Here is a 15,802-nt window from a genome sequence, read left to right as displayed (position 1 = left end):
CTAAAATCTTAAATTAAATATTAACAAAAAGATTACAAAAAATCATCCCCAGGATAATACACTATGACCAAGTAGGATTTATACCAGGAATGTATGGCTGGTTCAATATTAGGAAAACTGTTAGCATAATTGACTATATCAATAGCCAAATTAACAAAAACCATATGATCATCTCAATAGATGTAGAAAAAGCATTTGACAAAATCCAACCTCCATACCTACTAAAAACACTTGAGAGTATAGGAATAAGTGTCCTATTCCTTAAAATAGTCAAGAGCATATATTTAAAACCGTCAGTAAGCATCATATGTAATGGGGATAAACTGAAACCTTTCCCAGTAAGATCAGGAGTGAAACAAGGTTGCCCACTGTCACCATTACAATTCAATATTGCATTAGAAACACTAATCTCGGGAATAAGAGAAAGAGATTAAAGGCATTAGAGTAGGTAATGAGGAAACCAAACTATCACTCTATGCAGATGATATGATGGTGTACTTAGAGAATCCCAGAGATTCTATTAAAAAGCTATTAGAAATAATTCACAACTTTAGCAATGTTGCAGGATACAAAATAAATCCACATAAATCCTCAGCATTTTTATACATCATCAACAAAATCCAACAGGAAGAGATACAAAGAGGAATTCTATTCAAAATAACTGTCAATAGTATAAAATATTTGGGAATATATCTACCAAAAGAAAGTCAGGAATTATACGAGCAAAATTACAAAACACTTGCCACAAAAATAAAGTCAGATTTAAATAATTGGAAAGACATTGAGTGCTCTTGGATAGGCCAAGTGAATATTATAAAGATGACATTACTCCCTTAACTAATCTATTTATTTGGTGCTATAACAATCAGACTCTGAAGAAACTATTTTAATGACCTCAAAAAAATAACAACAAAATTTATATGGAAGAACAAAAGGTCTAGAATTTCAAGGGAATTCATGAAAAAAAAAATCAAATGAAGGTGGCCTAGCTGTATCTGATCTAAAACAATATTATAAAGCAGCAGTCACCAAAACCATTTGGTATTGGCTACAAAATAGACTAGTTGATCAGTGGAATAAGTTAGGTTCACAGGACAAAACAGTGAATAATCATAGCAATCTAGTGTTTGACAAACCCAAAGATCCCAACTTTTGGGATAAGAATTCATTATTTGACAAAAACTGCTGAGAAAACTGGAAATTAGTATGGCAGAAATTAGGCATGGACCCACACTTAACACCACATACCAAGATAAGATCAAAATGGGCCCATGATTTGGGCATAAAGAACGAGATTATAAATAATTTAGAGGAACAGAGGATAGTCTATCTCTCAGACCTGTGGAGGAGGAAGGAATTTGTGACCAAAGGAGAGCTAGAGATCATTATTGATCATAAAATAGAAAATTTTGATTACATAAAATTAAAAAGCTTTTGTACAAACAAAACTAATGCAAACAAGATTAGAAGGGAAGTAACAAACTGGAAAAACATTTTTATAGTTAAAGGTTCTGATAAAGGTCTCATTTCCAAAATACATAGAGAAATGACTCTAATTTTATAAGAAATCAAGCCATTCTCCAATAGATAAATAGCCAAAAGATATGAACAGACAATTTTCAGATGATGAAATTGAAACTATTTCCACTCATATGAAAGAGTGTTCCAAATCACTATTGATCAGGGAAATACAAATTAAGACAACTCTGACATACCACTACATACCTGTCAGATTGGCTAAGATGACAGGAACAAATAATGATGAATGTTGGAGGGACTGTGGAAAACTAGGACACTGATGCATTGTTGGTGGAGTTGTGAAAGAATCCAACCATTCTGGAGAGCAATCTGGAATTATGCCTAAAAAGTTATCAAACTGTGCATACCCTTTGACCCAGCAGTGCTACTACTGGGCTTATATCCCAAGGAAATACTAAAGAGAAGAAAGGGGCCTGTGTGTGCCAAAATGTTTGTGGCAGCCCTTTTTGTAGTGGCCAGAAACTGGAAAATGAAAGGATGTCCATCAATTGGAGAATGGTTGAGTAAATTATGGTATATGAATGTTATGGAATATTATTGTTTGGTAAGAAATGATCAGCAGGAGGCTTGGAAAGACTTATATGAACTGATGCTGACTGAAATGAGCAGAACCAGGAGATCATTATACACTTCAATAACAATACTGTATGAGGATGTATTCTCATGGAAGTGGATATCTTCAACAAAAAGAAGATCTAATTCAGGTCCAATTGATCAATGATGGACAGAATCAGCTACACCCAGAGAAGGAACAATGGGAAATGAGTGTAAACTGTTTGCATTTTTGTTTTTCTTCCCAGGTTATTTTTTACCTTCTGAATCCAATTCTTCATGTGCAACAATAAATTAGCTTCTGCACACATATATTGTATCTAGGATATACTATAACATATTTAACATGTATGGGACTGCCAGCCATCTAGGGGAGGGGGTCAAGGGAAGGAGGGGAAAATTCGGAACAGAAGTGAGGGCAAGGGATAATGTTGTAAAAAAATTACCCATGCATATGTACTATCAAAAAAGTTATAATTATAAAATTAATTTTAAAAAAATTTTTTTAAATGTAAAAAGAGTGTCTCTTACAATTGAGGTGTTATCAGAATTAATGACACAGAAGACTTAGATGGGGGAGGATTGGTATTTCTGGAGCCTACTCTCATTGGGAATCTGTTAAAGAGGAAACAATATGTATATATATAGAATGGTATAAATGTTTCCTGTAATCTTCTTGAATTGTGAGAGATCGGTTGTCTGCTCAATTATAATCCTTCTCTGGGAGGAGATCTGTAAAATATTTTCCTCTGTGTGCAGGTTTCTTGGGAGCTCTGAATCTTTTCCAACTCTTATCCTTTCTCAAATCAGACTGGTCTCCTTTCACCCTGCCTGGAGTCAGAACTCTATCCCAGAGTCGATTCTCTCAGACCCAATGCTGTCCTTCTTTTATCCTCTCAGAGAATAGGCATGTGAGAACTCAATGGGGCGTGGGGAAATACTTCCACCAATGAACTTGCTCCTCTTAGAATTCCTAAGGTGTAAACTCCCTTTAAAGGGTTGAACCAAAGGTCTGTGCCAGAGAGCTGTCAAGACAACCTGAGTTCTCACCTTGTCACTGTCCAGACAACCTGAATTCTCACCTTGTAATCCTACAGTTTCCTAAATTTAGAAGGAAATAAGAAGATAAGAGGGTATGGAGTGGGAAGAGGATAAAGGAGGGATTTTTAGAGGGCATCCTACTAACATCAGATCGGGGTCAAAGTGAAAACAACATAATAGATTTAGAACGGAATTAAGGAAGAAATAGGAGGATGAGGAAATTGGATAAGGTGGGAGAGTATAGAAAAATTGTGTATTAATAGGAAGAGGATAAAGAGGGATTGGGTGGAGGGGAGGATAAAGGATCTAGGGGTGATAAGTAATAGGAGGAAAAGGTATAAGAGGGTCTGCCAACCCCCCACCAGCCTTGGACATCACACAGGGTATAGCTCAGACAAACTGAGCATAGCCTTGTAAGGATGAACAAGATGGTGATGGGAGGAAAGGGTCTCACTTGAAGAAGCAAAGTGGCAGATCCCAAGAGAAGCATGCTGGACCCTAGAAGGAGTACCTTGAATATCCTTATTAGGAAAGGAATGCACACATCATATCTACATGTAGCTTCCTGTAGAGAATCATGTACCTCCTATAGGCTAGAATGTGATTATGTATGAAGTAATAACTAGAAAAAAGCATCAAGATGAAAAAAGAACCTGCAGTCTTTGTAATAAATGGAGTCTCACACCACTCTGGCTCTCGCCTCTCATTGCTCACAGTCTTCGCCATTTCAGGTGGACAGGCAGTACTGGTCACATAAGGCCTGTTCCACTCTAACAGACCTCCCTTCTCCTTGCCTAACTGCTTATGCACAGGGAGATGTCCTTTCTCGAGAAGTCGTAAGAGAATTCCTTTCTGCTTTTGCCTTGAGAAATCTCCTTAATTTTATTTGGTTTATTTGAGCTGGTGGTCTTGTCCCACACAATAGCAACATTAAGATTGGGTTGTGATCAATATGACAAATTTGATTCCTCTCAGAGGTTCAGTAATCCAAAATAACCGCAATAAATTTTTGGAAAACACCACCCAAATACAGAAAAAGCACTATGGAGAGTGAGTGCAGATCAATACATGTTTTTTTTTTTTTTTCTGATTTGTTTTCTCTCTCTTGTGATTTTTCCCTTTTGTTCTGATGTTTTCTCCTAACATGATTCATAAGGAAATATGTAAAAAATGAATGTAGATGTATAAACAACAACAACAAGGTTGTTTCTACATGTAACTGGGGAAGATAAAAATGAGAAAAAAAGATTCCATCTATATCCTTACCCAAATTTTTGATGAAAGTGTTTAACATGACAGCACAAAGAATAGACCCCAGGAAACTGCAATATAGATCAATATATACTGATGGTTGATGTTAATGACTACTCTGGATTTAGCCACTCAACTCCAAACATTTAGCATAAAATTTCTCTATATAATAATTTGGATGATTAAAGTCATCTTGCCTATTAGACTGTCAAAAAGATAGTATGATAATAGGAATTTAGAATCAGAGAACCTGCATTTGCTATTTAATACCTGTATAAAATTGAGCAAGTAATAACTTAATCAGTGCCTCATTCTTACAGAGAATGAAGGAGACTTAGTACATATTCTCTAAGATCCCTTTCACCTTTAAATTCTGTGATCTTACCATAACTATCTTGATGAAATGTAAGACTATGGCTTTCCTCTTATCTATCAGTCTAGTAATCCAATCAAAAAGGGAACTAATGAGAATCTAGCATGAGCAATTCTTGATAAAAACTCTAATGGAAGACTACTTGTCTTTCTTTTTTTTTTTTTAATTTATATACTTTGCATTTTAAAATTTTTTATCATTTTTTTCCAAATATATCTTTCTGTCTTCATGCCAGAAGGCCATTCCTTGTAGCAAAGAATAAACCAGAAAAACAAATAAAAGCTTTGCATCCCCTTTAAAATATTCACAAATAATTTTTCAAGTAATATAAGCCATCATTTTGCTAGGAACTATAGTGAAGCTCACTAGTTTATCATGTGAAGGCTGTAATCTCTTCCTTTTTTTCTTTTCCAAAATAAGGCCAGCATTCTTTAGTGGTGTCCAATTAAAACCAAAACCTAATGCAATGAGTGGCCATTAGGAAACACCAGCCAAGAACAATGAGGACTATTTATTTCCACTTCCAAACTGTAAATACTGACTCCCTCTTCTCTAGGAGGTCCTTTGCTGCTATGCTGACTACCTTGGGCAGGGAGAGAAGGGACTACAGTGGTGGAAAGTAATCACACACAAAAGCCTGGATGCTTAGGTTTATTGCAATCATAGTGGATCTTCAGTTCAATGTCCAGAGTAATTCTTCATACCCTTTAACCTCCTCCCCTCCCCCACACCTTAGACTCTGGGTTGAAGCTGGACAGATAGGGGGGACAGTCCTAGTATGAGGGACAGTCCTAGAGTGGAAGGCTGGGCCCTTGGAGGGAGATTCCTTTTTTCTGAGCCAGGGTCTCAGAGCTAATTTGCTTTTAGGATTTGGTTGATCCAGGAGATGTAAGGAGCAATTCTTGTGAAGACAGAAGGCGGGTTTGTATTGTTGTTTCCATATGAGACAATGCCTTGGGCCACACCAGAACAAATGAGAGGTCCTCCAGAATCTCCCTGTTAGACAAAGAGGAATAAGCAAGAAAGGTAGATCCTCCCTTGCCCCACTTAGCCCTGGCTCTTTCTGAGTTGGTTGCAGAAATCCTGGACCTTCCTGGGTTCATAAGTTCCCTCACAGATTCTTTTTTTGGCTCATATCCAGAGGCACCTTCCCACCCAGGCTTCCTTCTCTCCTCCCTATCAGTATTTCTCTGAAACTCTGAGTAGGATATTGGGGGAGGAGGGTACAGAGTCAGTCTCCCACCCTCCCACCCACAAGTGCTAGGGAAATGGGACTTGGATTTGGGGATTTGGAATATTTCCTATTCTCTCAGACCTCATTTCATCCCCCCCACCCCTATGTTCCAAACTCCTGCCCAAGTTTAGGATCCAGCTGAAAGTGCTGAAGCCATCCCTCCTTAGAAGGGTTCTGACTCTTAGAGAGAAGAGAGAGAGAGAGAGAGAGAGAGAGAGAGAGAGAGAGAGAACTGTTTTACTTGAAGTGTAATTCCCTACACACAACTGGGATCTCTCATCAAAACAGCCAAAACACATTTTGCAGTCACTGGGATTCATTAGTGTCAGTTCCACCTCCTGTAAAGTATCTGATCCTGAGGGCTTTGGTCCTGTCCATCCCCAGCCAGCTGCTAGACATTCTTGCCCAGGTGAGACAGAATTGGATCTTGACGGCAGGCCGAGAGTCCCCACTGCTGTTGTCAGTTTGGCTTTCTTTTCCAGCTGTGAGAAGGAAGGAAAAGGGCTTTGTCAGTGCTGGGGATGGGTTATATGGGCTGGATTAAAGGCTCCAGAGATGCAGGGACCTCAGATTCTTGAGAAAACAAGGGAAGACAAAAAGAAACAGTATCATAACATGGGTAAGGGAAAGAAGTATAATTCCTCACATGTACATGGCATTTTATAGGTAGCAAAGTGATTTGAATGAATGAAGGAATTAAAAAAGCATTTATTAAGCACTATTTGTTTCCCAGGCAGCATGCTCAGCTTTTCTCACAACATTCTTGTGAGGTGGGTAATGAGGGAATATTGTATCATTCCCATTTTACATATGAGAAAACTGAAGCTCACAGAAGTTAAATGACTTGTCAATAGTCACCCAGGCAGTAACTGGTTGGAGTTACAACTTGACCATGTTTTCTGACTGTGAATCAGTGCTTCCTATTGTTATGCCACAGTCTCCTTGAGCCGTTCTACCTCAGTTTCCCTGCACTAATTTCCCTCATTGTCCTGACTGAGTTTCCCTGAGTTGTTCTATCTCAGTTTCCTTAACTGTTCTGCCTCAGTCCCCTAAGTCGTAACCCCTCCCCCCCGGTTCATTAAGACTGAGGACCATTTGCTCTAAGGTTATAAATTGTCAATGGGAGATGAGGAGCAGATTAGACTTCCTGACTCCTAGCTCCTTCTGCCCCCAAGAATTTATGACACTGCCCCTCTAAAATATTCCAAAAGATAAGACTATCTCAGACACTTCATGACATCTTTACTTCTGTTATTCAAACATTCTGACTGGCTTTTAGTAAAAATTTACAACTCCCCCCCCCCATCCTGACAGAACCAAGGCTTCTAATTTTCCCCCTCTTTTTCCTCTCCTTTGTCTGAAGAGCTATAAAGGTGTTTATCATTCCCCCATTCATGACTGGATACTTTGAGACGAGAGTCCTGTCCAGTCAATTAAACTCTCCAATTAATAAAATTTTTAAAAACTCTCTAATCTCTATCTTGCCTCAGTTTCTCCAGGCATTACATTTTGGAGGTCCCAGCGAGATAATAGAGACTGAGATGGGATTAGAGATTAGAGATTACAGACCTCTTGGTCATCAAGGCCTGGGGCAGCTCAGGATCTGAATCTATTCCTAGAAAAATCAGCCCTCTGGATTTCTCCAGAGTCTCTGGGAAAAGAAGCAGCTCTTCAGCCGTGGACACGCCTTCAGATCTATTGATTGATTCGGCTCCTGGGAGAGTAAGTTTTTGTGTCATTTTAGACACCTGGTCTGGTCTGCCTGTTCTGTCTGGTTATGCTATAGCATCTGGAAGCTCAGAATAATAATATGCCGACGGGCATCGAAATTCTGAGTAGGGTATCATTCTGGGATGCTGGAAGATAACCTCTGGCTTGTTTTCTGTCTTAATATGTTGTTACTGTTGTGACTGCAGTCTGTGTGAGTTTTGTTCTGTGTTCCGTGTGATGTTTGTTCTATGTTCTATGTGATTTGTCTGTTTTGTTCATGTAAGAGCTCTTTTAAGTTTTAGGAACTGTTGATCTTTTAAGTTGTAAGTTTTAAGAACTGTGATTGAGAAATTTGGTAATTGGATATAAGGGCAGAAAGGTTAGACTATTCTGTCAGAAACAGCAGTGTTAAAGATAGTAGGAGTTTTTCCCTTATATCTGTTAACTCAGCCACCTTATCATGGGAAAAAGGGAAACTGCTTCAAAAACAATAACTCCACTTGAATGTCTTCTTAGTCTTTTTTCTGAGACATTTAAACATCATGATTATGGAATATCGTGGAAAAAGGCTAAACTGAAACTGTTTTGCCAGAAGGAGTGGCCTTCTTTTGGGGTAGGATGGCCCCCTGAAGACTCCTTTGATAGGGAATTAGCTTGGGCGGTGCACAGGGTAGTCACAAGCGAACCTGGCTATCCGGTTCAGTACCCTATATTGATGTTTGGCTGCAAGTTGTCTCTTACCCTCCTTCCTGGCTAAGGGCTGTGGCCATGACAAATGGTATTCGAGTTTTGGTCACACAGTCCCTGAGGCCAGACAAGGAAAGTTGCAAATTGCCAGCAGCTCAAACAAAAACAGAGAAAAAAGTTCTACAAGATTCTCTGGAAGACCCCTTAGATAATCACCTTCCCCCACCTTATTTGAGTTCAGGTCTGTATTCCCCTTTGCCTGAAATCCTGAACCCGGCTATTCACCACCTGGGCCTTTATCCCCTTCTCTTTCTCTGCTACCGTCTTCCCCTGCCTCCCTTTCTTCCCCCACCTCTGTTTCTTCTCCTGCCGGCACACAGGGGCTTGGTATGGCCAGTACAGAAGTGCTGACTCCTGCCCCTTTACCGACTCATTCCCCCATTTCTCCGCCTGGCCCTCTGCAGCCTCTTTCTCTCTCACCTTCCTGTACTGGAGGTGGAGTTGAATACAATACTTCGGGATCTGTCCAGCCAACCCCGGTTCTCCCCAAACCTGTTCTGCCTCTAAGGGAGACGAGGGGGGCAGAAGGCGTTCCATTCTTAGTCTATGTCCCATTTTCTACAAATGATATTTATAATTGGAAAGCTCAAAATCCTCCTTTCTCTGAGAAACCTCAACCCTTGATTAATCTCCTTGAGTCTGTATTTCATACCCACCAGCCCACGTGGGATGATTGTCAACAGCTCCTTACCACCCTCTTTACTATAAAGGAAAGGGACAAAATTAAAAGGGAGGCCAGGAAAGCTGTATTGGGACCGGGAGGAGGATCTGTAGAAGAGCATCGTGCTCAGATTGAAGCCAGTTTTCCCTCTGAAAGACCTTCTTGGGACCCCAACTCCCAGCAGGGCGTACTGGGCTCTCTGCTTATCACAGATACCTTCTCCAGGGTCTTAAAGCTGCAGCCAGAAAGCCTATTAACATGACCAAGATTTCTGAAGTTACTCAGGGTGCAGAAGAATCCCTGGGAGCATTTTTAGAAAGGTTGTATGAAGCTTATCGAACTTATAGCACAATTGACCCAGAAGCTCCCGAGAACTATAGATCTGTGAATATTGCATTTGTTAGTCAATCTGCTCCAGACATACGCAGAAAATTACAGAAGCAGGAAGGATTTGAGGGCATGAATATATCTTGACTAGTCGAGATAGCTCTGAAAGTCTTTAATACTCAAGACACACCAGCTAAGACATCAGGTAAAGAGTACGCCAAGGCAGTAGTGGCAGCCATGAGAGAAGCAAACAATTTCCCTGGGAATATTTCCCAGCCCTGTGGGCGGCAGTCATTAGGCTCAGACCAGTGTGTCTATTGTAAGAAAACAGGGCACTGGAAGAGAGAATGCCCAAACCGAAATCGTCCCAGGGATGTCCTTGCTCTAGATGGGACAGACTGCGGAGGCCCTGGTTCTCTTTCTCTCTCTCTAGACCCCCGAGAACCTAGGGTATGATTACAAATTGGGGGTCAGCCTGTTGAGTTCCTGGTGGATACTGGAGTTACATACTCCACTTTAACAAAACCTTTGGGTCCAGTATCTCCAAAATCTACTTCTATACAAGGGGCATGTTGACATCCGCTGGGAGGGAAATTAAGAATAAGGCAGAGATACTTTCCCTGCTCGATTCTATCTGGTTACCCTTCTCTGTCTCTATTATTCACTGCTCAGCTCACCAATCTGGTGAAACAATGGAAGCAGTGGGGAATCGGGCTGCGGATGCAGCAGCTCGCCAAGCCGCCATCTCCTCCCCCACCTCTTCCTTGCCTTTGGCAATCACTCCCTTTCCTCCATTACCTCCCTACTCCCCATCAGAGAATATTTTCGCTTCTCAGAGGGGAGGTCAGAGGGAGGGAGCTTGGTGGTATATAGAGGGCAAGATTTTTATTCCACAAGCATTAAGTAGAATGCTGGTGAAGGATTTGCATGATTTCACTCATTTGGGTGAAAAGAAAATGCATCAGTTATTGAGCAGATATTATATAAAGGATGTCAGCCAATTGATCAGAAGTTATATTCATAGATGTAACACTTGTGCTAGAGTAAATATGCAAAGAATTAAGGAAGCCCGTGTGGGAATCAGGCTTAAGGGACATGTTCCTGGGGAAAGATGGGAGGTAGATTATACTGAGGTACAGCCATCAACAGCTGGGTACAAATACCTGTTAGTTTTTGTGGATACTTTTTCAGGTTGGACAGAAGCCTTCCCCACTCGAAATGAAACAGCTCTCACAATGGTCAAAAAGATACTAAATGAGTTAATGCCCCGCTTTGGTCTTCCAGTAGCCATAGGGTCTGATAACGGGCCTGCCTTTGTTGCCAAAATATCACAAGGCATAAGCAAGGCCCTGGGCATCGACTGGAAGCTCCACTGTGCTTACCGACCTCAGAGCTCTGGACAGGTAGAAAGAATGAATAAAACACTAAAAGAATACCTTACAAAGCTTGTTTTAGAGACTCAGAGCTCTTGGGTCTCGCTCCTGCCATTTGCACTACTGAGGAGTAGATGCACTCCCAACAGACTGGGCTTAACTCCGTTTGAAATTCTGTTTGGGAGACCACCTCCAATTTTACCCGTGGTCAGGGAACATATAATGGCTGAAATTTCTAACTCCTCCCTTATCAAGTTTCTACAGGCCCTACAGAAAACCCAGAAGGACATCTCACACCTTGTTCGAGAAGCCCTTCCAGTTCCCCTCTCTGAACCAGCGCATCCATTCCAGCCTGGTGATGCAGTCCTGATAAAGAAATTTTCTACCTCTGGCCTAGAACCCAAGTGGAAAGGACCTTATACTGTGATTCTCACCACGCCCACAGCTGTTAAAGTTGAATCAGTCCCCGCCTGGATTCACTACAGCCGAGTGAAACCCTCAGTCACCACAGGGTGGAAAACAGAGATTGGTGACAACCCCCTGAAACTGAGACTGATCCGTTCCTCCGGTCCTTGATTTCCCCCAAAGACACTGGGTGGGAAACCCTGGGAAGATTAATTCTTGTAATTGCTCTGTTATTTTGTGAGTGCCCTAAATTGTCTGTATATCCCCCCCTTAAGGGCTCCTTTCCCCTTTGTGTGTTTCTACAGTCTGGAAGTGCTATTATGGGTTTTTTCTTAATTCTCTTCCTCCTTCCTTTGTTTTCCAAAGCTCTGGGAAACCCACATGCCCCAAAGCCTGTATGGACAATGAACTTTAGAGACCTCGCAGGAGGTCCCTCCTTTTCTGCCACATACTACTCAGGCTTACAACCCTCGATGACAGTAGATCCCTCCTGGCTCCCTGCTTCTACTTCAGGGCTCCTATAGACCCCCGCTCCGACTTTGCCCTGGTGTTGGATGGTGCTCACTCCATGGAGATAACTCCTTTAAGATGACCATCCAAACCTTTGACCAGAAGACTCAGACCACACTGGAACCCCCCCACATCATCCTAACGATCCAGCAACTGTCCCACCAGAAGTGGGAACAGTCCCGAACTCTTACCCTTTGTTCCCAAGCAGGTAGCACGTTCAAATTCAGCCACTACCTCCTAGTTCAGCGTAAAGATCCGCCCCCATCTAAGCCCGCGGGACCTCTGACTGCTTTACTAGTCCCACCTAGGACACCAGTCCTTGCTGATCCTATTCTGCCACCACCATCCCTAGCTCCACAGACCCCTGCTCTGACCCAAAGTTCTCCTATTATTCCTGACCTGTTAGTACCAGTTGACAGTCCCCCTGAATCCTTTGGTTCTCACTCTATGCTTGATTTGTTGCCCATAGTGCACTCCTATTTGAACTCCACAAATCCCCAGCTGGGCTATGATTGCTGGCTCTGCTTTAACTCTGAACCCCCTTATTTTGTTGGGATTGCCCTGACAGACTCCGTTCCTGGAACCACTTCTCAGTTTAACTGTACCTGGGAGCAGCCTAAAATCACTCTTGGGAGTCTCCGAGGTACAGGAACCTGCCTGGTGACTGCTTCCACGAGTCTTTCTGACCCTCTCCTCCAGTTCTGTAACCCCAGTTCCTTGATTAATAGTTCAGCTTCCTCAGCAGATGTTGCAGTTTGGTATCAAGCCCCTGCAGGGATGGCCTGACCAGGTGTGCTTATTCTGCCACTCTCCTCAGAAGGCCAGACTCGTTCTGTGTCCTGATAGCGGTATTCCCCAGCCTGTCTGTCCTTCCAGGAGGGGACGGATGGAGCCACTTCCGGTCTCATTCTTCCCCCATGGAGACAATCAGACAGAAACGGGCTCTGCCATTCCTTCCCCTCTTAGTAGGGCTCAGGTTGGCAGGCACCACCGCCCTCAGCACTGCAGCCCTCCTGAAGGGCAGTTCTGGGTATGCTGAGCTAAGTGCACAAATGACCACAGACCTGACTCAGATCGAGTCATCCATCTCCAAACTGGAAAGCCAAGTTGACTCCCTGGCTGAGATGGTACTCCAAAACCGTAGGGGACTTGACCTACTATTTCTGCAACAGGGAGGCCTATGTGCTGCCCTAAACGAGGAATGCTGTTTTTATGCTAATAACTCTGGGGTGATCAGAGAAAGTCTAGCCCTGGTTCGTAAGAATCTTGAGACTAGATGACTGGAGCAGGGATAGGGAAAGAACTGGTACCAGTCACTGTTTAATTCTTCCCCCTGGCTAACAACACTTGTTACATCTATTGCAGGACCTTTGATTCTCCTTCTTCTTGCCTTTGCCATAGGTCCTTGCATCTTTTCTACTCTGGTCCTTCTCATCCGCTCCCAATTATGGTGCTAAGACCTCCTGGGTATCAAGAGGAAGGTGTTCAAAGATTTGAACATTTAGGAGAGAGAGTGTGGAATGTTGTGCCACAGTCTCCTTGAGCTGTTCTGCCTCAGTTTCCCTGCACTAGGTTCCCTCATTGTCCTGACTGAGTTTCCCTGAATTGTTCTATCTCAGTTTCCTTAACTGTTCTGCCTCAGTCCCTAAGTCATAAAATCCCCCTAGTTCATTAAGACTGAAGACCATTTGCTCTAAAGTTATAAACTGTCAAGGGGAGATGAGGAGCAGATCAGACTTCCTGGTCCTAGCTCCTTCTGCCCTCAAGAATTTATGACATTGCCCCTCTAAAATATTCCAAAAGATAAGACTATCACGGATACTTCTGACATCTTTACTTCTGTTATTCAAACATTCTGACTGGCTTTTAGTAAATATTTACAACTTCCCCCCATCCTGACAAGGCTTCTAATTTTCCCGCTCTTTTTCCTCTCCTTTGTCTGAAAAGCTATAAAGGTGTTTATCATTTCCCCAGTCAAGACTGAATACTTTGAGATGAGATTTGAGATCGGACTAGTACCCAAACCTATTGATTCCCAGTTCTTTGTTTTCTATTATTACCTTTAGTAACATGATGTCATTGAGAGACTTTTCAGCATTATATTTTGGGTGACGAAATTGATGCCTGACTTTAAGAATCTGCCAAGTCTCTTCTGGCTTTCTGACATTATGTGCTCCAAGTTTGACTGAGATGAAGCTGTTGGAGAAGCAAGAGAAGAGGGAGGAATTAGGAGTTCCAGATTCTTCATGAAGGGAACATTTTGAGAATGGGGTCCAGGGACTCTCCTACAATGTCAGTCTCCCCTCCCTGTCTCTGTGGCAGCTGATGGGGCTCAGGGTTGGGATGTGGGACTCAAGCAATCAGGGCTGAAGTACTTGCAAGGGATAGAGACAGTTCCCTAACTTCCTTTGGAAGGATTGTCCAGATGAGGACAGGGTGACAAGTGGATCTGCTTGTCTTACTTTAGGCTGCTCTTGATTCAGCCTGCAGGAAACAGAAAGTCCAGAAAGTCAAGGATGAAATTAAAAGGAGCTTCATCCCAACAATGTGTGCTCCCATAGAACTACAGTTGCTAAGTTCTGGGAGCACCAAAAGCATGAAAATCATGGTGTTAGGGAAGAAGAAATTGGCTGAGCTATGGAATCTTGGGTGGTAAGATCTGAAGCATGAGCTTCATCATTTAGGGTAGGACAGTCATCAAAGGTGGATTCGGCTGAAGGGGAAAGGGCGGATCTCAACCTGGAGCATAAACACTCTTCTCACTCTTGCATTTGCTGAGACTAGGATTCTTTTCCTTTCAGGTGAGTAGCCCCCAAGAGACAGGAGTGCCCTTATTAGGCTCTTACTTAATGCATCCCTCACCTGGTGAGTACTCAGGGAGGGGGAAGGGGGACAGACACACTTACTCTCCTGCACAATGGGCTGCTGTCATCACAAAGTCACTGCGAATCAGGAACCCACCACAGTTGTACCGATTATTACAACGTTTGATTTCCAGAAAAGCCATGTAAGGATGGGAATGGGGCCTTGATTCTTTACCCCCAACGATGTCATCTGAAAGAGAAACCCCCACATGCACATACCCCAAATATATATATATATATATATATATATATATATATATATATATATATATACACAACTGAGACCAAACATCAGGTCCATGGAAACAGTGGGACACCACCTCCTACCTAGCCCAAACCCAAGCCCCCTAGGCTTTCCCTTAGTCATTATTGCTTCTCAGGTCTCATTTTTGCTCTTCTGGAATTAAGTCCAGTGTTGTGACTCTAAAATACCATCATCACTATATTTCTTATATCTCCTTGCAATATCCATCTCTATTTCAGCATAGGACAATATCTCCAAGCTTGAATCCCAACCCTTTACCCCTTTACTTTTACCTAACCTTTACTTTTAGTCCTTATCCAAGCAGCACAAGGTCAAGTCATAAGCTTGCCTCATGAGTAGGAAAAACTAAAACTTTGAAAAATTTGAATAAGGAGAGCTTCTCTAGAAAGAGATTGGGCCCAGTAAGAAGTGTCTGCCAGGCAGAAGTCTCTGTCCTGGGACACTGCCACATGTCCTCCTGGGAGTGTATGTGGAATTCTGACTAAAGCCTGATTCTCTGGGCAAAAGGAGACTCACCAGCTCCAGTCTCATGAGATAGAAGAAAAGTCAGCAGCAGGAGGAGGAGGTAGAGGAGCTTCATCTTCCCAGAGAGGATACACAGAGCAGATGCTGCTTCTGCTCCAGCTCTCTCCTACCTTCTGACATTTGTAGCTAAGGCAGGTAGAAGAGGGAGGGGCACCCTGACCACAGGAACTTCCTGGTCATGATTTCTTCCAATGGAGCAGTCAGTTATCTGATTAATCATAATTTCTCCTACAGTTACTCCTGTTTCCCCTCTGTGATGTCCTGGGTCCTCAATTTGTGGCTTTGACTCACCAACTCACTTAAGCACTTTTTGTGTCACTTGCTAGAGCTACATATACCAAAAAAAAAAAAAAAAAAAACTAACCGTAAAACAAAACCACACACAACAAAATAGCAACCACCAAGCCCCTCTCTCCAACCGGACC

General features: G+C 42.4%; 1 protein-coding gene across 2 annotated transcripts in view; it reads right to left on the bottom strand.

The window, feature by feature from the left end:
• Positions 1–15,439, bottom strand: part of LOC141557955 (chymase-like) — a 103,586-nt gene extending 88,147 nt beyond the window's left edge. For both annotated transcript variants that reach the window (XR_012486924.1, XM_074294388.1), the window contains exon 1: positions 15,369–15,439. Coding sequence is in view for 1 of the 2 variants with exons in the window: in XM_074294388.1 (XP_074150489.1) it covers positions 15,369–15,432 (64 nt within the window). In the remaining variant the exon portion in view is untranslated. The remainder of the gene's footprint in view (positions 1–15,368) is intronic.
• Between the last annotated feature and the right edge of the window lie 363 nt (positions 15,440–15,802).

The sequence above is a fragment of the Sminthopsis crassicaudata genome, chromosome 2, assembly GCF_048593235.1.
Source record: "Sminthopsis crassicaudata isolate SCR6 chromosome 2, ASM4859323v1, whole genome shotgun sequence".
In the NCBI taxonomy this organism is placed as follows: domain Eukaryota; kingdom Metazoa; phylum Chordata; class Mammalia; order Dasyuromorphia; family Dasyuridae; genus Sminthopsis; species Sminthopsis crassicaudata.
Note: the sequence above shows the minus strand (reverse complement) of the source record. Positions and strands in the feature narration are given on the sequence as shown.